Source organism: Dipodomys ordii, unplaced genomic scaffold, assembly GCF_000151885.1.
Source record: "Dipodomys ordii isolate 6190 unplaced genomic scaffold, Dord_2.0 Scaffold32, whole genome shotgun sequence".
Classification (NCBI taxonomy): Eukaryota; Metazoa; Chordata; class Mammalia; order Rodentia; family Heteromyidae; genus Dipodomys; species Dipodomys ordii.
In genome coordinates, this window is record NW_012267248.1 from 7,112,699 (window position 1) to 7,137,960 (window position 25,262).

The 25,262-nt window shown below is 39.2% G+C and overlaps 1 protein-coding gene across 2 annotated transcripts in view; it reads left to right on the top strand.

Moving 5' to 3' along the window:
- The window catches only part of Riok1 (RIO kinase 1), a 33,081-nt gene extending 8,665 nt beyond the window's left edge, over positions 1–24,416 (top strand). The window contains exons 4-17 of one of the 2 annotated variants that reach the window (XM_013016716.1): positions 349–418; positions 2,873–2,915; positions 6,683–6,775; positions 8,355–8,467; positions 8,562–8,642; positions 10,582–10,668; positions 11,245–11,382; positions 12,430–12,533; positions 12,907–13,013; positions 17,358–17,423; positions 18,675–18,794; positions 19,519–19,572; positions 21,080–21,232; positions 22,206–24,415. In XM_013016716.1, coding sequence (XP_012872170.1) covers positions 349–418; positions 2,873–2,915; positions 6,683–6,775; positions 8,355–8,467; positions 8,562–8,642; positions 10,582–10,668; positions 11,245–11,382; positions 12,430–12,533; positions 12,907–13,013; positions 17,358–17,423; positions 18,675–18,794; positions 19,519–19,572; positions 21,080–21,232; positions 22,206–22,316 — 1,340 coding nt within the window. In that variant the 3' untranslated portion in view covers positions 22,317–24,415. Of the gene's footprint in view, positions 1–348; positions 419–2,872; positions 2,916–6,682; positions 6,776–6,800; positions 6,810–8,354; positions 8,468–8,561; positions 8,643–10,581; positions 10,669–11,244; positions 11,383–12,429; positions 12,534–12,906; positions 13,014–17,357; positions 17,424–18,674; positions 18,795–19,518; positions 19,573–21,079; positions 21,233–22,205 lie in introns of those variants that run through there. The other variant, XM_013016717.1, reaches the window with a different exon arrangement.
- Positions 24,417–25,262: the final 846 nt, after the last annotated feature.

Sequence of the window (25,262 nt, forward strand, 5' to 3'; positions counted from 1 at the left end):
CTCTTCAGCTCAAGGCTTGAGCTACATTGCCACTTCTAGTTTTTTAGTGGTTTATTGGAGATAAGAGTCTCATGAACGTTCCTGCTCAGGCTGGCTTTCAACCGTGATCCTCAAATCTCAGCCTCCTGAGTAGCTAGGATTACAGCCGTGAGCCACTGGTGCCTGGCCTAGATTTCTATAGATTTGAAACGAAAGTAATACTTGTTATGAAGGGAACACAACTTAATAGTTAACATTAAAAACATTAATTTTTTCATAACTAATGTATTGTAATTACGATAAATTCAAAGAAACTTAATATCGTCTTATCTTACATATTGTTTATATTGTGGGCTTTTATATTTTTAGATAAGCTAAATGTTACTGATTCTGTCATAAATAAAGTCACGGAAAAATCTAGACAAAAAGAAGCAGATATGTAAGTACTATTTTAATTATAAACATGTGTAGTAGGGACTTGTTTCTGACGAGTAACAATTGTTTTACAAAGGATAATCATTTTTAAAGCTTAAGTGAGGGTGTTTTATACCTCTTATAAGTTAAAAATATTAATAGGAATTCTTAAGAAACATGATAAAACCATGATCTTGTGTGAAATTCACTAGTGTGCTTTTATTACAGGAACAGTGTTTGTTTAGGTTAAATATATAAAACTTCTCCCTTTTTAGCTTTTATTAAGAATTGCTCTTCCAGAACTATTTTTTAAAATTCAAGGAAGACTGAAAGCTAAATAGTAATGTAACTGAGTACTATTTCCATGTATGCTTTTCTTCTCAGAAGTAACTCTTAATATTACCAAGATATCATAGAAAATAACAGTATAATACAACTAGCAATGTTACAACTTACTGATGATACTGGAGTTTGAACTCAGGGCCCTGAGATTTTTAGGCAAGTGCTCAACTACTTAAGCCATATCCTCAGCCTTTTTTGTTTTAGGAAATTTTTCAGATAAGGTATTAGTTCAGACTGAGATCCTCTGATTTCCTCCTAAGTAGCAGGGATTGTAGATAAGAGCAATCAAATCAGGCTTGGAATTTAAATTTTTTTTTTTTGTCAGTTGTGGGTCTTGATCTCTGAGCCTGGGCACTGTCCCTCAGCTCTTCATGTCAAGGCTAGTGCTCTATCACTTGAGCCACAGCACCACTTCTCGTTTTCTGGTGGTTTATTAGAGATAAGAGTCTCCTGGGCTGGCTTTGAACCGAGATCCTCAGATCTCAGCCTCCTGAGTAGCTAGGATTGTAGGCGTTAGCCACCAGCACCCAGCATAGAATTTAAATTTATAACCAGTTTTCCATGGTTAATTTCTATATCCAAGAGGTAGTAGCCTTTTTAGATCTACTAACATTTCTGACTATCTTTAAATCTGCATTAATTTAGTGTGCTAGATTGAATCACTAGTGTGTGAACTGAACTAGTGTGTGAGCCTACATTTGAAGACTGTCTTGAAATCATAAGTGTTCCTAGAATATCACTACAGAGAAAATGATATAAAAAAATGTTAAGATGCCTCCATCAGAAAGAATGACACTGCCCCATTTGTTAGGAAATGGAAAGACTTGAAAAAAAATTAAATGAAGTGAGCCAGGCCCAAAGAAACATATGTTTCATGTTTTCCCTTATTTGCATTAACGAGTATATGTCTAGGATAAGCAGAAAAGCTCAAAAGCTATGTACATATGACTATATAAAATGATGCCAAGCAAAATGAACCTTAAGATAGACACAAGTGGTTTTATCTTTCTTGCTGTTGTTTTTAATGTACTTATAATGTACCATGTGATTTTTTTGTTTCCTTTGTTGTTCTTCCCCCAAAGTATAACCCCTGTTTTGATTGTATTTGATTCCAGTACCCTGAATCTTATATATACATTTTTCTAATTTGGGGATGAAAAGGGAAATAACAATGCTGAAATAAGATTACTGGATGACCCATTGTAACTAGGAGATGTACAAGATACTTTACAACTTCAGGGGGTGGGGAGGGAGAAGTTGTGGAGGTGGGGAGGGAAGGATAATAGGGGAAAAACAAAGGGAGGAACAATGCTTAATAGGAAATGTACTCATTACTTTACTCATGAAACTGTAATCCCTCTGTGCAGTATTTTTACAATAAAAATATATACAAAAAAACTGCTAGGCCGGGTGCCAGTGGCTCACGCCTGTGATCCTAGCTACTCAGGAGGCTGAGATCTGAGGATCACAGTTCAAAGCCAGCCTGGGCAGGAAAGTCCGTGAGACTCTTATTCCAATAAAAACCACTAGAAGACCGGAAGTGGCGCTGTGGCTCAAGCTGTAGAGCACTCGCCTTGAGCTGAAGAGTGCAGGGACAGTATCCAAGCCCAGAGTTCAAGCCCCACAACCGACAAAAAAAAAAAAAAAAAAACTTCTAGGATCATTAAATTAATAGGATCATTGAAAAGTTCAGGGTTGGTGTTTTCTTTGTTACTTTAACCCAGTTGTTGCTGCTGGTGATGGGGGATGGGAGGGTGGTAGTGGTGTGTTTATGTGTTTACATGTAGGACTTGACCTCTGAGCTTTGAGCTGTTTCTGATTTTTTTCTGCTCATAGCTGCTCCTTTACCACTTGAGCCACACTTCCAGTTCCCAGCTGCTCTTTTACATAGTTCTAGAATATGGAGAGACTTTTTTTTCTGTGTATGTGGTGTATACACGTATCTTTTACTTGAGAGTATTGAATTTTATGTTCAGGAAAAATGAAAGAAGTTTCACTAGGTCAAAAATTTACAATTAAATCATGAACTTTGCTATGAAACAACTACTTAGGAATTTTTGTAAAGTGATATACATTTAGCTTTAGTTTGGCTTCTCACTGAATTTTAAGATATTATCTTCACTTTTTTTTTGTCCAGGTACCGCATTAAGGATAAAGCTGATCGAGCAACTGTAGAGCAGGTACCATTTAAGTGTTGTAATTCTTATTTTGAATTAGCATTCTCTTTTCTTTGAATTGTGATGTGCTTTTATCCTTCTTAAGTGGTGGTGTTACCTACAATTGTTCTATATAAAATACTCCTTTTGTTTACAGTCTAGAAACCTTGTTTTCATAAGAGAGTTAGTGGTCCTTCCATAACACAGTGACAACCACAATGCAGTGCTTTCCTCCATAGGGTGAGGGGTGAGCAGAGATCATCAGACCCAGAATCTTTTCCCAGATTTTGTTAGCTTTGATGGAAAATAGGTTGATTATCTGCCATTAAGCAGGGGTATGGTTATGGGTGAGGGAGAGGAAATAGCTTGAAATTTTGAATTGGAAATGCCTTTCTTTGTTTAGAAATTGTATGTTTCTGTTCAAGAAGGGGACTAGTGGGGTGCTGGTGGCTCACGCCTATAACCCTAGCTACTCAGGAGGCTGAGATCTGAGGATCGCAGTTCAAAGCCAGCTCAGGCAGGAAAGTCAGTGAGACACTTACCTCCAATAAACCACCAGAAAACCGGAAGTGCCACTGTGGCTCAAATGGTAGAACTCTAGCTTTGAGATGAAGAGCTGAGGGACAGTGCCCAGGTCCAGAGTTAAAGCCGCATGACTGATCAAAAAAAAAGGGGAGGGGAGGACTAAATTTCCCCTATATAGAAGGATGTGATTAGATGTTGGCAGTAGCCTAGATTTTTCTTTTCTTCTTTTTTTAAAATTATTATTATAAAAGTGATATACAGAGAGGTTAGTTACATAAGTTAGGTAATTAGTACCTTTCTTTTTGGACAATATCACTTACCCCTTCCCTTGCTCTTTCCCATTTTTTCCCCTCCCATCCCCAACTACAAATTGTATAGTTCATTTTCAAAATAGTGTTTAGTGAGTACCTTTCCCTCCATTCCTATGCCTGTCCTTATCCTCTCAAAGACAGCTAAATGATCATAAGACCAAAAGAAAAGAAAATAACAAAAAATACCTCTTTTCCATTTCCTGAAGTTCATTTCAATAAATATTATTTTATATGATCAGAGGCACATAGGAATTATGCATTTGTGCTCCTTCCCTAAGAATATCCTCCTTCACTGTGTCTGAATGCCTAGAGTCCTGTATAGTTTATCATGTCCCAGTATATTTTAATTCTGGCTTTTGGATATGAGAGAAAACATGCACTGTCTCTGAGCTTGACTTACCTTACTTAACATGGCTTGTTCTAGCTATCTATTTCCCTGCAAATGACATAATATTACACTTTCTAATGGCTATGTAAAATTTTTTTAATCCACTCATCTATTACAGGGCTTCTGGGCTGTTTCCATAGCTTGGCTGTTGTGGATAGTGCAGCAATGAACATGGATATGCAAGTGTGTTTATGGTATCCTGGCTTTTGATATTCTGGGTAGATGCCCATGAGTGTTATGGCTTTGGCCCAGACTTTTGGTGTGAAGAAAGGATAAAAAGGGTCAGAACATCACTGTTGCTTGCTATACTCTTCACCACTCATGCACACTTGTTCAAACCCATTTTGTGTAATACCCTCTTCACCTATAAGCTTCTTGCATTAATGCCTAAGCACACTTTCTTTATGTACTTTAGCCCCCAAGGGAGTAGAAGCTAACTGGTGATCTAGAACTATTTATGCAATTGAAGAATGACATCGTTAGTAAGCAGGAGCAGGGTCCATGTTCTATCATTTATGTTGTCTAATTTGGTTTTTGTGATTGAAAGCAGTATGCTTTGGCTTAGAGAAATGAAGCAACTCTATTTTTCAAGAACTCAAAATAGCTTAGGAAATCTTTTTTTTCTTTTAATGTTGGTGTGTATACTTACAGTATTAGGCTATGTATTTGACCTTTTTTTTTTTTTTTTGAGACAAGGGCTCACTAGGTAGCCCAGGCTAGCCTAGAACTTGTGATCCTCCTGCCTCAGATTCCTAAGTACTGAGAATGCAGACCTGAACCACTGCAATTCATTTTTTTTTGCCATGTTCTTAATCCGTTTGGTGTGTGGCTCTTTCCTCTTTTCCTCTTCTCTAATTCCCAATTTTGCAGACGCATAGTCTCAACACATAGTCTCAAATGTAGATTCCTACATTTAGCCAGGTTACTTCCCCCTTTACCTAGCTGTCAAGAGAGTGGTGGAAATTAGTGCCTCTTCACTCAGTTCCCTTTCTTTTCTAGCATCTATTTGGTCCTACTGTCTTTTAAGCTTGTTTTTGTTTATATCAACTGTAGCTTTGTAACATGACCTAAGTATATAGTCCCTAAAATATAACTAGGTTTGGTTAATGTATACTTCCAGCTCACATCAGGAACTAGAAGATATACTTGAGCCACAGAGGTACAAATGTCGGGCTGCTTCAGTGTCAGAAGAACAAGAACAGGCTTTAAGTTCCTTGCCCCAATTAAACGAAAAGCCTGTGTCTTTGAAGGAGACTCACATGATTTACTCATCTAGGATACTGGAGATGATCAGGCTTTCTTTTTTTTGGGGGGGGAGGAAGGGGGGTCCAGTCATGGGGCCTGAACTTGGCCTGGGTGCTGTCCCTTAGCTCTTCAGCTCAAGGCTAGCGCTCTACCACTTGAGCCACAGCACCACTTCCGGCTTTTTTCTTTTTGCTTATGTGGTGCTGAAGAATTGAACCCAGGGCCTCAGGCATGCAAGGCAAGCGCTCTACCACTGAGCCACCTTCCCAGCCCAATCAGGCTTTATTTAAAGAGCTGACTAACAAGTACTCTAGGCATTGTAGGGCAGGATTTGTGATTTCTGTTGAATAATAATTTTTTTTGGCAATAGTTATTAAAATGTAGAAGCCATATTTAGCTTATTGGCTATGGCTAGGATTTGTGTAAACATGGCCATTGGGTACTGACCTGTTAAAACTGCCTGTTTATAACAGTAGCATGAGGCCTTGCAGTTTGCTTTGCCTGAGTTATGTTATAAATATAAAAGTAAAGGCTAGATCTTGTGTAGATAGTGTAAAAAAGAGAATGCTAAGCTGAGTGCCAGTGGATCACTCCTCTAATCCTAGCTACTGAGGAGGCTGAGGTCTGAGGATCTCCGTTCAAAGATAGCCCAGGCAGGAAAGTCCATGAGATTCTTATCACCACCACCAGAAAACCAAAGGGGCACTGTGGCTCAAGTGGTAGAGCACTAGCCTTGCGCTGAAGAGCTGAGGGACAATGCCCAGACTCAGAGTTCAAGCCCCACGATTAACCCCCCCCCAAAAAAAGAGATAGAATGCTAAATATCATTAATTTGTCCTTATGGTGGGGGCAGTACTCAGGTTTGAACTCGGCCTGAAGTTTGCTAGGCAGTTGCTATATTGCTGAGTCATACATACAAGTCTCTAATAATTTTTAAATTGAATAGATTTTTGATGCTGACATAGTAGCTTAAATGAAATATTTTAAAACAATGTCACCTATTATGTTTTACTTTCTGTAAAATTATTTTATATGGCTTGTTCTATATTTCTTTAACCAGTGTTGGTCTAGAATCCATTTCTGCTTTCATCAGACTTGGTAGACTTTGATTTCCTTGGCTGGATGAATGTCATGATTTGTTGTTTCTGGTTCCTTTGGTCTTCACATGGGTTTTTCATTTACTAAAATTGAGAATGGAAAAAAAAAAAGAATAAAAGTAGTAACTCTCATTTAACAGACTATAGATTTGTGCTTCTGTTTAGTAATTAGGATGTGTTTTAATGACAAGACTTAGAAACTTATTATTTTTCATTTTTTTGTAGGTTTTGGACCCCAGAACAAGAATGATTTTATTTAAGATGTTGACCCGAGGAATCATAACAGAGATAAATGGATGTATTAGCACAGGAAAAGAAGTGAGCTTTTCTTTGGATCACTGAATGTTTTCATGTTAGTTTCTTTATTTCAAATACCAAAGGGAACTTAGGCACTTACTAAATAAATTGTGCCTTTAAAAAAAAAAAAAGGAAGAAGCAGACTGGTCTGGATGTGGTGGCATATGCTTATAATCCTAGTTGCTTGAGGTCCAGAGGGTCACAGTTTGAGGCCAGCCAAGGCATTTATTCAGAAGATCCCCATCTTAACAGAGAAAGCTGGTTTTGGTGGCTCAAACCTGTAGGAACCATAACTAGAAGTATATGCTGACTTGAGCAGGGAAGGAGACCCTATTTCAAAATGCCAGAGCATAGCTGGGTGCCTGTGGCTCATGCCTATAAACCTTGCTACTCAGGAGGCTGTGATCTAAGGATCATGGTTTCAAGCCTACCTGGGTAGGACCAGAAAACAAAGTGGTGCTGTGGCTCAAAGTGGTAAAGTGTTAGTCTTGAGTGCAAAAACTCAGGAACTAGCACCCATGACCACCACCCCAACAACAAAAAACATGCTAGAGCAAAAGTGGCTGGAAACATAGCTTAACTGATAGAGTATCTCTCTGGCAGGCACTTAATTTAAACCCCCCTACTACCAATTTAAAAGAAAAAGCTATACATATGTCAGGATAGATCTTGGTTAATAGTTTTTGAGTTAATAGCTAGATGGGAAGTTGTAGAGTGCCATGCCTTTTCCCTACAATTACTACATTATATTGAGTGTTACTGGTTGTGCCCAACTGCAAGCTTAGGTGCTTAGATCATTTTGGGCCTAGTTTAAAAAGTACCATTTGGAGCTGGGTGCCAGTGGCTCATGCCTGTAATCCTAGCTACTCAGGAGGCTGAGATCTGAGGATTGCAGTTTGAAGCCAACCCAGGCAGAAAAGTCCCTGTGAGACTCATCTCCAATGAATCATTCAAAAACTGGGAGTGGTGCTGTGGCTCAAAGTGGTATAGCACTAACATTAAGCACAAGACTCAGGGACAGTGCCTGGGCCCTGAATTCAAGCCCCATGACTGACAAAAAAGTACTAATTGGTTAGGGACTCGCTTCTAAGTAAGTCTTATTTGTTTAAATATGTAGATGTAGAAAAAGACAAACAGGATCATTTTTAAATTAACAACTCATTCTGTGGGGATAACTAGATGTTAGATTATCTTTAAATATTTTCCATATACTAGTTTGAAACCAATCCTCATGTATCTTAAATTGGATTTTGCACGGTTTGTACTGTCACATTGTTTAACAATAGGATACATTTCAGAGCATTAGATCATTAAACCATTTTGTGTGCAAACAGTAAACCTAGAAAAACTAGTTTGGCTGCGATGCAGCTATAGGACATCTGGGGTATACACGGCCATTATGATTAGAATATCGTGGGGTACAATACTATATGAGAGGCATAGTTACTGTGCCTTTTGATATTCATGCCTAATTCACATCTTCCAAATATGTTGCTTATACATGTTGTTTCATTTCTCTTAAGAGAACTATATTGATTGGAAAAGTAAAACTGTAGTTATTTAACATAAACTTTGTTTCATTGTTTTTGGCTTAAAATAGGCTAATGTATACCATGCTAGCACAGCAGATGGAGAGAGCAGAGCAATCAAAATTTATAAAACTTCAATTCTGGTGTTTAAAGATCGGGATAAGTACGTTAGTGGGGAATTCAGGTAAGCCCAGATGCCCCTTTCCTATTTAATTTCTATTTAATAAAATGTTAAAATAATAAGTGGTTAAAATAACCAATTTTTTTTTAAATTCAAGATTTCGTCATGGCTATTGTAAAGGAAATCCTCGAAAAATGGTGAAAACTTGGGCCGAAAAGGAAATGAGGAACTTAATCAGGTGACTATCTGGGATATATGTGTCTGGGCTGTACACCTGCTCCAGCCCTTCCTGCCCACAGGTCCTGCTGTTTCTGCCCAAGTAAACGGGCTCCTTATGCCACTTAGCTCTCTTACCTGCTGAGACAAGCACAGGAAACATTACTAGACATAGTAGCTATCTGTTCTCAGTTATAAGCAGAAAACTTGACTGCAACTCATATTTACTTAAAACAAATCGTGGAGGAACTGTTTGCAAATACATAGAACTTGTACTGGGCAGCTGCAGGTTTTAAACAAGACAGATGACACATTCAAGTGTGAAAGATGTATCACAATTAGTTATTAGAATTTTAGATACTGTGTCAATTTTATTTTCTTAGTCCAGTTTTGAATGTATTTATGTATTTCTTCCAAACACACATATTACAGATTTGCACTAACAGAGTTAAAAAAAAACAAAAACTTGCTTATTTAGTTGAGGTCAACTATTTCCTCTTACTATGTCTTTTTTTTTGTTGTTACATATACATGTTATACATTAGTTTGTTTATGCTTCAGTAAATACTTTTGGTTTTGAAAGTCCTTCTGAAATCTTGTGCCCAATTAGCTATTAGGTATGAGTCCAACCAGTTTTATTTAATTTTTTTATTAACTTTTTATTGTAACGATACTATACAGAGGGTTACAGTTACATGAGCAAGGTAATGAGTACACTTCCTATTGAGCATTGTTACCCCCTCCATTGTTTTCCCCCTACCATCCCTTTTCTCCCTACCTTCCCCAAGGTTCTTCTTTTTTTTTAATTGTGGTTAAGTGATTACACAGTCTATAACATATAATGGTGTACACTATACACCATACATGTGATCAGCAGCATGGGGATATTTAGTAGTGATTCAACCAGATGAGTAGGAGTTCTTTGTTTCTTAAGTCCTGTTAATTTTGTCATATCACCTAACATTTTGGATTTAGCATCCACTTATCAGGGAGACCATGTACCATTTGTCTCTTCGCTCTTGGCTTACCTCGCTCAACATGATTCCTTCTAGCTCCATCCATTTCCCTGCAAATGCCATTATTTTGTCATTTGCATAATATTCCATTGTGTATAGATACCACAATTTTTGGATCCATTCATCTGTTGTGGGGCATCTGGGTTGTTTCCATATCCTAGCTATTGTGAACAGTGCTGCAATAAACATGGAGGTGCATGTGTCCTTGTATATTGGTTCCTGTTGTTCAGGCTAGATGCCTAGAAGTGGTATGACTAGGTTGTAAGGGAGGATAATCTTTAGTTTTCTAAGGACCCTCCAGACTGCTTTCCAAAGTGCCAACCAGTTTTATTAAGCATGCTTCAGGCTGGTGTTCAAGAACATTGTACAGTTACCTTCTGTATTCCATCTAAATTGTACCCTTTTTCAATTTACAGTGCAAGAATTGAATTTAGTGTTACAAGTTACAGATTATGGGATCTAATGGTTTAATTGTTAGTGTTTTGTCTTTGTCTTTTTGTCTTTTTTTTTTTTTTTGGTCGTGGGGCCTAAACTCTGGTCCTGGTCACTGTCCTTCAGCTCTTCAGCTCAAGGCTAGCCCCCTACCACTTGAGCAACAGTGCCACTTCGGGCTTTTTTCTGCTTATGTGGTCTGAGGAATCGAACCCAGGGCCTCATTCATTCAAGGCAAGCACTCTAACACTGAGCCAATTTCCTAGTCCTGTCATTTTTGTTTTTGAGACAAGGTCTCACTATTTAGTCCAAACCAGCTTCAAACTCATTATCCTTCTACTTCAAATGCAAGGATTATAGGCATGTGTCAACATACTCAGCTGCTTTATTCTTTGTGCTATCACTTAAAATCCTTGGTACCTTAATTTATGAAATAAAATGTAATTGAGAGGACTCAATGTCCTGTTTCCCAGCAGCAGTATCCTTTTTGACTTTCACTTGTCCTTACCACAGGCTGAACACAGCAGAGATACCATGTCCAAAGCCAATAATGCTAAGAAGTCATGTTCTTGTCATGGGGTTCATTGGTAAAGGTGACATGTGAGTACATGGCAAGCCTAAGAATTGTATGCTCAGAACTGTATTTTGTGCTTATCCAATATTATTTGAGTAGTTCTTTTCCTCAATCTTTCCTATTTTTTTTTTTTTTTTGGGTCCGGTCATGGGGCCTGAACTCTGGGCCTGGGCACTGTCCCTCAGCTCTTCAGCTGAAGGCTAGCGCTCTACCACTTGAGCCACAGCGCCACTTCTGGCTTTTTTATTTTTGCTTATGTGGTGCTGAAGAATCGAAGCCAGGGCCTCAGGCATGCAAGGCAAGCGCTTTAACCACTGAGCCACCTTCCCAGCCCCTCTTTCCTACTTTTTATTGCAACTTATTTATAAAGTAAGTTACTTTTAAAGTATCAAAATGCCTCAGAATAATTGTTATCCCTGGTGTTTTTTGAGATATTTTATTCAGTGTTTTGTCTAGTTGTTTATTGGCAGCTGCTTGGAGTGTCATATATAGAGTGATTCATATACAATTCACATGAAGAAGAGAATGTAACGGTGTAGTGTATAAAGCAAGAAAACCTGTTCCTGGTCATTTTATCTTTGTTCATTTTGTTTCTCTTCAAGGCCTGCACCACTATTAAAAAACACCCAGTTATCTGAATCCAAGGCCCGAGAGTTGTATCTGCAAGTCATTCAGTACATGAGAAAAATGTATCAGGACGCCAGGCTTGTCCACGCAGACCTCAGCGAATTTAACATGCTGTAAGTGTCTGTCTCTTAGACATTAGTCATTTCATGCCTTTTTGAACAATATCCTAGTTCTCAAAATCATACTATTTTCTGTTGCAAAGGTGTCTTTCTCATTTCTTTAAGTTTAGAAGTGACCATTTTGAAAGGATTGCTTGGTATGCATGAGGCCCCAGGTTCAGTCCCCAGCACTGCAGAGACAAGGAAGAAACCACTTTAATCACTAATAGTTAGTGATATTTGGAAATGTTCTCAGCTTCTCATTAGTCACATTGGTCCTTTCTTATTTATCCTTTTATGAATTATTTCCCTTCCTCTTAAGAGTCAGAAAGAACTCACCTCTTGGTAGTTACTTGGGCTTCATTCTTGCTAGGCTGGTACTCTTGCCATTTGAGACTTATTTCTATTCCTTTTTGCATTGGTTAATTTGAAATAAGGTTTTATATTTTTTCCCAAACTGGCCTAGACCACATTCTTCCTATTCATGTTTCTCATGTAGCTGGGATTTTAAGTGTGTGCCACTATGCCTTTTTGTTGAAATGGTGTGGGTGTGTGTGAAAGTCCTCACTAACTTTTTGCCCCAGGCTAGCTTCAAACCATGATCCTCCCATTCTCTACTTCTTGGGATTACAGATTTGAACCACTGTGCCCGACCTGGGAATAAAATGTTTTGGCCAGACACGGTTTGTTCACGTCTATAATCCTAACTACTCAAGCTGAGATCTGAGGATCAAGATTTGAGATCAGCCTGTACAGGAAAGTCCATGAGACTGATCTCCAGTTAACCACCAAAAAGCCAGAGAAGTGGAGCTGTGGGTTGAAGTTGTTAGATGGCTAGCCTTGAGTAAATAAAAGGTCTTAGATAGCATCTAGGCCTTGAGTTGATGACCTAGAGCCAGCCCTACCCCCCCCCCCAAAAAAAAAAAAACCCACCAAAAACAAAAGCACAAGAACAAAATGCTTTTAGCCAGGTAGAGTTTTGCACTCCTTCAATCTCAGCAATCCTCTTCCCCCACCCCAAATAGTAGTGCATTACAGCTTTGGTATTTCTGACCCACCAAGGTATCATGGCGGAGATGTGTATATCATTGATGTTTCTCAGTCTGTGGAACATGACCACCCGCATGCCTTAGAGTTTCTAAGAAAAGACTGTGCCAATGTCAACGGTGAGTAGAAAGTGGAATTTTGAATAGCCTGTTGGTGTCCATTAGTTCTATACTTGCTTAAACTGTGGATGTAAAACCTTACCACTAGGAACTGGAATATAGATTGGGAGAGTGCAAGTATGAGATATGGATTTGATACCAATGCAGAAAAACAAAACAAAAATCTCTCACTGCATTGTCCAGTGTGATAACACTTAGCTCATTTTCTGAGGCTGGGATATAGCTTGGTGGTAAAGCAATGGCCTACCATGTATAAGACCCTGGTTCCCTAGCACCAAAAACTAAAAACAATTGTCTGGAAGTGCTATGTATTTCAGTTACTTTGTTCTCTTTTTATCTTACAAAGTATGGTTGATGATTTTCCTTCTGACAGATTTCTTTCTGAAGCACGCTGTGGCTGTCATGACTATGCGGGAGCTCTTTGAGTTTGTAACGGATCCTTCCATTACAGCTGAGAACATAGATGCTTACCTAGCCAAGGTAATGTTGGGGGTAGGGAGAGGTGAGAGGAGGAAAGCCAGGATTCCTGACCGCAGTCCTCTGACAAGATTGTTGAGATTGTTATCCTTCATGAATGTCTTGTAAGAAGCCTGTTGAGGTTTTAGTCATTAATTCCTGTCTGGTGTTTGTGGGGCCTTCCTAAGTCAGCATTTTTACATGCATGTGTGTAAACATTTGCATTAAGTATGTTGATATTACTGTGCAAACATCACTATTTACTATCTTTAGAATTTTAACATCCCAGCAACTCCCCTGCTTTTGGTAACCACTATTCTACTTTCTGCCTATGAACTGACTCTTGGTACCACTTCTAAATAGTCTTGCATGTTTGCCTTTTTGTGGTGAATGCCATCAAGGTTCATGCATAAGTGCATAAGGTAACTTGTGACAGGTTTCTCTTTTTTTGCGGGAGGGGGCGGGGAAGAGGGGGCGGTCGTGGGGCTTGAACTTTGGGCCTGGGTGCTGTCCCTCAGCTCTTTAGCTGAAGGCTAGCACTCTATCACTTGAGCATCAGTCCCACTTCTGGCTTTTTCTGCTTATGTAGTGCTGAGGAATTGAACCCAGGGCCACATGCATGCAAGACAAACACTCTACCATTGAGCTACCCTCCCAGCCCCGGTTTCTCTCCTTTTTAAGGCTTTGCCTGTCTTTATCTGTCAGTGGAATATAGGTTGCCTCCCTTTTGCTTACTGCTAGTAATGCTGCTGTGAACATAAGTGGATAAATACCTCTTCTAGAATCTGCTTTTGATTCTTTTCAATACTTATCCAAAGCTAGTCATGTGGTAATTGTAAGTTTTGGGGGAACCATTACTCCGTTTACAATGACAGTCCTACCTAAAATACACACGTCTTCCAGTTTCTCTATATCCTTCCCAGTGCTTACTTTTGGGCATTTTCTCCCTCCAAATGGGTGGGAGATGGTATAATTTTGGTTTTATTTCACATTTCCCTAATGTTAATGATGTTGAACATCTTTCCGTACTTTGTTGCCCATATGAACATCTTTGAAGAAATGGCTCTTCAGTCCTTTTGATACCAGAAATACAGCCCTGTGAACTTGATGCCAGTTCCCAAATAATGAGAGCAAGTTTTTGGAGAAACGGAAGTGAAGGGTTATTAATTTTGCTAGGCAAAATGGAGACTGCATGAGTTACTATCCCCTGTGCTACCACCCTCCTCCCAGTGGTTGAAGATGGGTTTTCAGAGAAACCCCACCAGCATACCTGGGCTTGCAGATCTGCTGGCCCAGGTGGGGCTTTGGACTGGGTGGTTGCCATGGGTCTCATTTCTCACTGTGCTGTCTCTGGAGTTGGATCCCAGATAAAACTGTCCTGGCCATTCTTTCACTCCTATGAAAGAGGACTGAAATAATGTTTCCTGGAGCTGTAAAGACATTCTTGAGTTCCTACTCATGGGGGAATGGAAAGGAAGGAGGGGAAAGAAAAGATGAAGAGGAAACAATAAAATACGATTTAAAACTTGTATCACTGAAGGCAGGTTGATCACTGAAAGTGAGTTCATCATTGGGCTAAAGTTACTGCAGTTATGAGCATGTTTAGGTTTTTCCCTTATATTTTGCCCACCTAAAAACCTCCTTTTTCTTTTTTTTTTGGTGGGTGGGGGTCCAGTCGAGGGGCCTGAACTCTGGGCCTGGGCACTGTCCCTCAGCTCTTCAGCTCAAGGCTAGCACTCTACCACTGAGCCACCTTCCCAGCCCCTTCTTTTTCTTTTCTTTCTTTCTTTTTTTTGGCAGTACTACTAGAGTTTGAATTGTGCTGCCTAGACAGATGCTCTGCTACTTGATTCATGCCTCCAACCCTTTTTGCATTAATTTTCGGGTAGTGTCTTATATTTTTGCCCAGGCCTGCCTCTGACAGATCCTTCTACCTATGCCTTCTAAATAGCTGGGGTTATAGGCCTGCCCTACTGCATCCTGGCTCCTTTGTTCACTTGTTTTGATAAGTTGTAGTATTGGTAATATATTCTGTACATGAACTTTTTATAAAATACGTGATGTCCAGGTATTTTCTCCCATTCTATAGGTTGCCTTTGACTCTCTTGTTTGGACCTTAGTGCCCAGTTTTTAGATGGGGGTAGGGAGGACCTTCAGTCTTAGGGCTTGAACTCGACCTAGGCACTGGCCCTGAGCTTTTGTTATCAAGGCTATTTATTCTGCCAACTGAGCCACAGTTCAACTTCCAGCCTTTGGTGGTTAAATGGAGATGAGAATGTCACAGACCTTCTTGCCTGGGCTGGCTTCAAACTACAATCCTCAGATTTCAGCCTTCTGAGTAGTTAGGATTATAAATGCTAGCACCCAGTTCAGAAGTTTTTAATTTTTATATAGTCCAGTTATCTGTTCTTCCTTTTCTTCTAGTCACAGGATTGTGAAGTTACTACAAGTATGTCCCTACACAGGTTTTCAAGTGTGTTCCTACTTCCTCATCACCCCTTTCTTTGTGTTCTCCTTTTTCTCATCTTGCTTTGCCTTGTGAGCACTTTGTTTTGTTTTGTTTTCTTATTTTTATTTTTTACAGTACCAGAGTTTGAATTCAGGCTTTCCTACTTGCTAGGCAGATACTTTACTTCTTGAGTTATATCACAAACTCTTCTTGATCTAATTATTTTTGCAATGGAGTTTTGTGTTTTACCCATGCTCCTCTGGATAGCTGTGTGCTACCAAACGCAATTATTGATTGAGATAGAGTCTTATCAACTTTCTTGCCAGGGCTAGCCTACAACTGCAATTCCTCTCGATCTTAGCCTTACCAGTAGCAAGGACGATAGGTATGTCCTACTATGCCCAGGTGGTATTGGCTGAGGTGGGATATCAATCAGTGAGGCCTGTGATGGCCTCATATCACAGTCCTTCCAATTAATCTCAAGCCTAGTATTACAGGTATAAGCTACTAGCGCCCAGCCTGGTGGTCTTGGTTGAGAAATCTTTCTTAGGGGACAAATTCAGCAGAAATTGTTTTCCTACTTTTCAATGTTGTATAGCTATAAGAATTTTGTTTTGTTTTGAGATAGAGTGAGACCTGTGTAAGCTGGCCTAAAACTTGTGATCTTCCTTTATCAGCCTCCAAATGCTGGGATCACACACTTTGTTAGATTATGATCTCTTAAGGGGATAGGACTTGTGTTTGTGTATTGCTAGCACTTGACATGTAGTAGAGAACCATGTATGTTATTTAACTTAGAATCACATCATTCTTAGTCTAGAGCTGTAAGAACAGATTTTTGTGTCTGTACTTAAAATAGAACACTAACTGCCACTGTTTTTCTGTCTATGTCTTTTTAACTAGAGAGTAGACTTTGAGTTGTTTAAGCCCAAAATATGTAATACCTTTGTCTTCTTAGTTTCAGTCATTGTTAAAGAATTCTGATGATTTATACTAACCAGTATTAGATCATATCTCAACCTCATAGTGCTCTTCATTTTTTGGGGGGGGTGGGGTCCGATTGTGGGGCCTGAACTCTGGGCCTGGTTGCTGTCCCTCAGCTCTTCTGCTTAAGGCTAGCCCTCTGCCACTTGAGTCTCACTGCCACTTCCGGCTTTTTTTTTTCTTTTTGCTTATGTGGTGCTGAGGAATTGAACCCAGGGCCTCATGCATGCAAGGCAAGTACTCTACCACTGAGCCGCTACCTTCCCAGCCCTTCATTGATTTTTGTTTGTTTGTTTTGGTCAGTCATGGGGTGTGAACTCTGTGCCTAGGCACTGTCCCTCAGCTCTTCAGCTCAGGGCTAGCTCCCTACCACTTGAGCCACAGCACCACTTCCGGCTGTTTCTGCTTATGTGGTTCTGAGGAATCAAACCCAGGGCCTTATGCATGTGAGCCAAGCACTTTACCATTGAGCCACCTTCCCAGCCCCCTTCATTGATTATTATTTTTTTTTTTTTTTTAAGAAGAAATGCCCTCATTCTTTGGGTCTCAATTCTTTCTTTTTGGTCATCATTTGAAAATTTGTAAAGGTGTTGTATTACTTCTTTCTTTTTTTTTGTTGTTGCTAGGTTGGTTAGTGGGTTGGAACCCAGGGTTATGTACATATTAAGCACTTGACCACTGAGCTATGCCCTCAATATTGCTTTTGAAGAAGGAGGCTCACAATTCCCGAGGCTTGGAGAGGCTATTCTGTTTCTTTGGGCTGGTGTCAGCCTTCTTAGTAAGGTCTGTAGTGGAGAACAAACCATTAAAGCTCAAGTAAGTACTCTAGAAGTGTGAAGAACTGATACCTGTGCAGATTAGAGTAAGCTGATTTTAACATTGGAAAGTTGATGTGTCTCTTCTAGGTTAAATGTAATTTTTGCTTTCATTTAAAGGCCATGGAAATAGCGTCTCAAAGGACCAAAGAAGAAAGGTCTAACCAGGATCATGTGGATGAAGAGGTAGGATTTATTACCAATTTAGTCTTTGGAAACACTTGGATTTTATTGTGGTGATAGTGATTGTTTCACTTTATCTTTGCAAACAGTCTTTCTTTGTCACCCAGGCGGGCCTCCTGCCTTAGTTTCCTGAATGCATAGATTACAGGCATGTAACAACATGCCCAGTTACAGTCTTTTTGTGGTTAATTAGTGGAGTATAAGCTTGATTTTAAATAGAAACAAGGTATATAATTTAACTGAGCTAAGTTGTATAATTTAGCTGGCCAACTTACTAGATAGAAAAATTTTAAACAACCTGTAGTGTATTTGAGTTAAGAAAGAAAAGCTGCCAAGTGTGGTGGTGCATACCTGTAATACTAATAGTTGAGATGCTAGGCAGTTGGATCAAAAGTTCAAGGTCAGGCTGGGGATGTGATTCATGTGGTAGAGTGCTTACCCAGCAATTGCATAGAGGCCCTGAGTTCAAACAATATCAATACTGATATTTTAATTAAAAGGTGAAATTATTTTAGTCTCAGGAATCAGGACATTTTTCCCCCCAAAGGCTCCATAGTAGCTCTTTTGTTTTTTTAAATTCTCACAGTACTCATCATGATGGATGAATATGAGGTCCCCTCTGGAAGTTCTGGACTTTCCTTGTGACACTTGGATAAGTTATGTTGCTGTATAAAAATGTGTTCCTGGCTGAGCGCTGGTGACTACTCAGGAGGCTGAGATCTGAGGATTGCAGTTCAAGCCATCCTGGGCAGGAAAGTCTGTGAGACTCTCCAATAAACTAGTTGGAAAAAGCTGGAAGTGGAGCCATGGCTCAAGTGGTAGAGCGCCAGTTAGCCTAAAGCACAAAGAGGCTCAGGGATAGCAACCCAGGCCCTGAGTTCAAGCCCCAAGACTGGCAAAAAAAAAAAAAAAAAGTGTGTTCCTTTGGAAGGATAGCAATATAATAACATCCCCTTCCCTTCTGTGAGGTAGAGCTTATTGGAATGCAAATGAATAGGAAGAATGTTTTTTTCTAAGGGAAACCTTGAGTCTCCTAATGTATTTTTTTTCCTCCCTTTAAAATAAAGCATGCAAAATGCAGTGTTTGTTTTGTCTTAATCATTTGCTTTAACACCCCACTCAGATGTTGCAGCCTGGTAGTGTGTGTAGCTGGGCTGAGATCCAGGGCTAGAGGTGATGGTGCACATCCATTCTTTCTTGGCTGTGAAAGGTATGAGGATAATAGTTGGGTTTTACTTTTCCCCTCTCTGTTAGGTGTTCAAGCGAGCTTATATTCCTAGAACCTTGAATGAAGTAAAAAATTATGAGAGGGACATGGACATAATGATGAAACTGAAAGAAGAGGACATGGCCATGAATGCCCAACAAGACAATGTGAGTAGCTTGGTTTGTATATAATAAGCAGGTTTATAGGAGAAGGGGATTGTCCCAAGCCTGTTTATGGCTTTTGAATTCCTCTGATCTTGAATGCTGGCTTTGAGCTAGTGAGGTGGCTCTCTTTGTATGAATATGCCTCTATACACACTGGATGTAAAGGGAAGTTACAGGATTTATGAACGAATGACACATTTGAATGAGTATAGCAGACTATAGTGAGATAAGAGGAGAGATATATCTAGAAGTCTATCAATGTTTATAGTAGAATCCATTAACATTAAGTAGATCCTTAATGTACATACTTAAAATTGTTTTGCTGTTGAAGGACTACTTAGTAAATTTTTTAGTCTTTGCCAGCTAAGAAGCAAACTTTAGGCATCTATATAAGTCTTCATATAACAAGAAACAAACAAAGTTTCTTAAATGAAAAAAACTTTAATGAAAATTGAACACAACTTTTTGTAATAAGAGGGACCAATGAGAAAGTGGGAGAAATGGATGATACTTCACCTAGTGGGGTTCTGAGTCAGAAAACCTGCCAGGTGTCTGGATGGATTTGGCCAGGAGAGAATAACACCATATACTTTCTGTTATTATGAGAAATATTTCAAGTATATTTTACAATCACAGAAAATGCCATTTAGCCTACAGTGTTTAGTGGTACATATCATTGTCTGCTTTTATATTGATTGTGGGTTTTTTTCCCCCTTTTGGTTATAAGATTTTATACCAGACTGTCACCGGATTAAAGAAAGATTTGTCAGGAGTTCAGAAGGTATGACTTTATGTGTTGCTATTTATGTGAAAATTCCTCTAAAGTTTAAATATTAGAATTAAATTTGGAGACATTTTTTATTCTGTCCCTGAATTCTTCTGTTCAAATAAGGAAGACATTTTTTTAAATGTTTTTTATTGTAAAAATAGTGTTCAGAGGGGTTACAGTTACAAGTAAGGTAATGAGTGCATTTCCTATCGAACATTGTTACCTCCTCCTCTGTTTTTCCTCTACTATCCCTTAGGAAGTCATTTTTTAATACTCTGGTCTTCAACTTGAAGTTATTAACAGTGAACATGTGATTCTTAATAGTTTTTGCAGCCAGTTTAAAATGGAGCCAGGTGTTGGTTGCGCATGCCTATAACATACTAGCTATTCATGAGACTGAGATCTGAGGATCACAGATCAAAGCCAGCCTGGGCTGAAAAGTTCACCTGAGACACTTATCTCCAGTTAACCACCAGAAAACTGAAAGTGGCGCTGTGGTAGAGTAGTAGATTGCTAGCCTTGAGCAAAAGAGCTTGGGAACTGCACCCATGCCCTGAGTTCAAGCCCCACTACTGACAAAAAAGTAATGTGGGGCCACGCATGATGGTGCATACCTGTAATTCTAGTAGGTACTTGGGAGGTTGAGATTCAAGGCCACTCTGATTAAAAGTTCAGGAGATACTTTCTCTACTAATAGAGGAGTGTGGTGGTGCCCATCTGTCATCCCAGCTATGACAGGGGCAAAAAATAGGATTGTGGTCAAGGCGTGGGCTTATGCAAAAAGTGACATCGTATCCCAAAATAAGCCAGTGCAGAAACAGGACAGAGGCAAGCTTATCAGTAGGGTTCCTGCTACTAGTTAATCTAGCTACTAGGAATCCTAGCTACTCAGGAGGTTGAGATCTGAGGACAGAGGTTTTGAAGCTTCCCCCCCCCCCCCAATACAAGATAATCAAGATAATCTTAGCTCTAATTAACTAACAAAAAGCCAAAAGTGGAAATTTGGCTCAAGTAGTAGAGTGTTGGCCATAAGTTCAATGCCTGGAGTTCAAGTCCCAGTAGCAGCAGAAACACAAAGTAAAGTAAAACAAAAAGTAACTATGCTACATTTCAAGAGAAATAAAAATTACTCTCAGTTAAATATTGCCATTCTTCTGATTGGATTAGTTTATTGTTTTGTGGTTCAGAGGAAAACAGCTGTGACATTATCTAAATACATCCTTATTTTCAGCCTCCATGTATACTTTATATACTCTCAAATCTCACCACAACTTTCTGACTTGTGGACTGAGGCCAGTTGTGTTGTTGATCTGGGTCATCTGTGAAGCCCTAGGTTCTTTGACTTGGCTGTGCTCTTGAGCCCTAGTAGAATGGCTTCTTTCTCTCGCATGTTCATTTGGGCAGTTTTGATGTTTCAGTACAGAATATTATTTTTGTACACATTTTGTTTTAACATGTTAGTAACAATAAACAGATTGCCAATTTGCTTCAAATAATATGGATATGTAATCATTTCAAGGTCCCTGCACTCCTAGAAAGCCAAGTTGAGGAAAAGACTCATTCTGATTCAGAAGATGCTGGAGACTCTGAGCGCTCTGACACAGACTCTGAAGAGCAGGGGGACCATACTCACTGCAAAAAACATACCACTGACCCTGACATTGATAAAAAGGTTGGCCAAGAACTTATATTGTCCTCTTCAGAATAGTAGCAGCTGTTCTTGATTCTTTGCTCAAGGGTTCTCGAGAGATGATGTTAGCTGAAACATTATTGATTGGATTTTTAATTAGAATTTTCAATAAGCCGAGCTTTGCTTTTGGAGGTAATAATAGAAACTAAGTTGTTATTAGGGATTCCTCAGGCATTATGTAATAAGAGGACACTATACTTTGTCTTGTAGAATAAAACATTATTTTTCTTTCCAACTTGTATTTCTGTCAAAATATGAAATGTGTTAACATCCACAGGACATTTTTGTTAGGCTGTCAACAAATTCCTATTATGAAAGCTTAAGAAGCTAGGATACAGCTAGAGCACTTGTGTGCTAGAGCATGTGTGAAGTCCTAGGTTCTATCCCCAGTACCACAAAAGAAAGAGGGGGGGTACATGTGAGCTTGAATCTGGGCATTGATGGTTTATGCAATTTGGGAGGATCACTATTTGAAGCCAGGCTAGACAAAAAGTTCATTAGATACCTTATCAATTGATGGCTGGGCACAGTGGTGTGTCTCTCATCTTAGTATAATATGTATACCCAGGCCCAAGATATATACCTCGGCAGGAAGTGAGACCCTGTTTCAAAAAACAACCAGGGCACAAACAGGTCGGAGATAACTTAGTGATAAAACACCTGCCTAGCGAGCACCAGGCCCTGAGTTCAAAGTTCAATGCTGAACTTTGGGCATGGCTGGAGAATGCTTAGCATATGTGGAGCCTTGGTTTCAATCCCTAGCTTTGCAAAAAAGAAAAAGACAGTAAATCCAAAGACTAAATTTCACTACCTACTATAAGTGGCTTGTTGTATTATTTTTGATTGCTAGGCTATTTATTATGCATACAAATTTTATGTAATAATTATGTAATAATAGAAATACTCTTAATGAAGTACATGGAAATTTATTTTGGTTTTTTATTTTTTTTTACAGGAAAGAAAAAAAATGGTCAAGGAAGCCCAGAGAGAGAAAAGAAAAAACAAGATTCCTAAACATGTGAAAAAAAGAAAAGAAAAGGCATCCAAAACAAAAAAAGGCAAATAGAATGAGGGCTCCAATCTGTTCCATCCTCTACCAGCTACCTTTCCTACCTGAGCTTGGAACTGCATGAAGCTGGAAGGTAGCATCTTCACTTTAACAAATTTTTGTCATGAACTGTCTGTGGAGACTGATTCAGGTGTCCAGCTCTAATAGTCACTGGAGTGGTGATGACAGAAGATTTATTTATGGTATTAATGAAGAACTTTTTACATTTTAACTTTTATATTTTTCTCCTGCAAATACATTTTTAGAACCATGTAAATATTTAAATATGATGGACATCTGTAACTTTTATGTAAATGTAAAAACAATTTGGACAAACGTGGAGAATTCATTTTGCTTTCTTTGTACATGCTAAAGTCACTTCTGAGATGCAAATCACTGGGTATAATCAGTTAGCTTTGTTTTTGCACATCTGTGGGCATTTGTCACCATTAGCATTCTTGGAACTGTGGCTTCTCAGTTCACCTCTCACAGTTAATTATTTGTCATGTTCATCCATTACTCAGATATTTGAGTATATTAAGTGCTGGAGATATATCAGTGAACAAAACAGACAAAAATTGCTCTATTTTAATAGTTCACTTTTAATAGGAAGATAAACAATTTTTATCAGGAGGCAATAAATTCTATGGAAGGAAAGTAACACTGAGAAGGGAGAATGCTCAGGGAAGTAGGAGTTTGCAGTGTAAAGTAGATTTCTTAGAAAGGCCATACTGAGAGATGATATTTAAACACATAAAGAAACTGAGTCATGATAGGCTTCATGGTACATGCCTGTAATCCCACACTCAGGAGACAGAGGCAGGAGGGTTGTGAGTTCAAAACCAAGTCTGGTCTTGACTACATAAGCCAGCCTGCACTACATAGTGAAACCCTGTCTCAAAAAACAGGCTAATAAAAAGCTGAGTTATGTGCATGTCAAGAAGGAAGAACATTTCAGGCTCTGTGAACAGTCATGGAAAAGCCCTGAGGCGGAATTATTCTAGAAATGGTGCTAAAGCATTAGAATCAAGCAATGAAATCAGCTAGTGTAAGGCTGTTTTGGAGAGTTGTGAGCAAAGGAATGATGAGACCTGACTTCTGTCTTGAAAGGATCCCTATATCCTCTGGAGGATTGACCAGAGTCTGGGTGAGTTGAATTGTGCATGCTTGGCATAACCCAAGTGAGAGATGCTGATGGCTTGCCTGAGGATGGTAGCAGAGGAAGTGGAGAGAAGAGGCTGGGCATGCTAAGGAATCTGACTTTTCTATCGTTTTGTAGGTTTGTTCTCTCATCTCCAAATAACATAGATGTTTGTGAAGGTTTTCCATGTGAATTTTGGGTAATTTCTTTGAAGTACAGAATCACAGCTATTTCTTATGAAACCTGTCCTCATTCTGCCTTCCTGTAAAGCACTTTTGGGCAACAGAACTGTAATTACTCAGCTTGGTGCTTCATCACTTGAGTTGGTCTGTAAGTGAGGAGATAGAAATATGGCAGCTTTTTGCCTGGTCAAATGTGAGTCCGTGCTGTTTTTCCGATAGCAAATTTGCTTTGCTTTATCTGCATTTTGTTCAAGATGGACTTAAGCTATTGAAACACTTTATATTGTGACACTAAGAGTACTTTGAGAAGATTCCACCCTCCTCCCCTTTCATGAATGTACTGTTTAATTCTGTAGTAGGAGCTCATTTCTTGGCTACCTGTGCTACCAGATTCAAGAGGTGAAGAGACAAAAGATTCTTCCAGAGGCTGATAAAAATTTATTAAGGGAAAAAAGGGGTGGACTCATTCAAAATATACTGCCTATCTATAGAATTATGCCCTCTTGTACTATTAGTGTATACTAATAAATTTAAGGGTACATCAGATGTCTTAATTGTAAATGTTTGGGTTTAAGTTCATTAGATACACACACACATACACATTAGCAGTATTGGGTTGTGAGTCTTGCTAGGCAGCCATGCCTCTATTTCCTTTGCATTATTAAATGTTTAACCAGGGTCCATCTGGTTGTGTATGCCTATAATCCCAGCACTCTGGAGACTGAAGCAGGAGGATTCTGAATACTAAGCAGCCTGGGCAACTTAATGAGGTCCAGGCCAGTGTAGACCTCAGACTGATTGTCACAGAAACAAAGCAATAAAACAAAAGACTTGGCAAGTTTTTTAGAGTTTAAATTCACTGCACTCTAGAACATTTTGAGCATAAAAGGTTACTGGGGTTTATTGGTGATGGAAGAATTACAAGGTTTAGCAGCACAGGCGGGTTCTTTGATATAGAGCTTCCTGAGATTTTTTTTTTAGCCCACTTAGAATAAATACGTTTTAACCACTGGAATCATCAGCCATCTCCCTCAATCCTACAGTAGAATTGGCTCAGGTTATCACACTCCCTGCATCTTGGTGGGAAGTTTTGACTTCTACATCCTTTGGGTTGTATTGCTTTGGACCAAGTCTTCTGTGAGGAAATTAGACCGTCATTAATCATTTAACCCATCACCTAAGGAAGAGCTTGTCTTGCTTGCTCCTATGCTTTGGAGACGTTAGTCCTAGTTGGTGTGGAAGCTTCTGGAGTATTGAGATTTTGTATACTTTGATTTTCTGCTTTCTCTGTCACTCCATATCCTCAGCTTTGGTTGTTGGCAAGCCATGATCATGAGGAGGTGGCCCAGGGCTCAGTATCTTCTTTTATTTTTAGGGTGGTCTTCTGACATAAACAGAGCCATTGCCAGATCTCTGAGATAAGATTTCTGTCCTGTATTGATGCTGCTTAGAGTTTTGTTTAATCATCTTGGGTGAACTTTTGGCCTTTACACATACATATTAGTAGGCAAAAGTCCTATAACTTGGTAGTGAAAAGTGGTAGTAGGTCCTTTTGGAGCCATAGCATTCCTGGAGTGAGTTTGCTAGAGCAGTGATAGGTCAGAGTGGAGTGTTTACAGCTGCTGTGTGGATTGTCGCCCT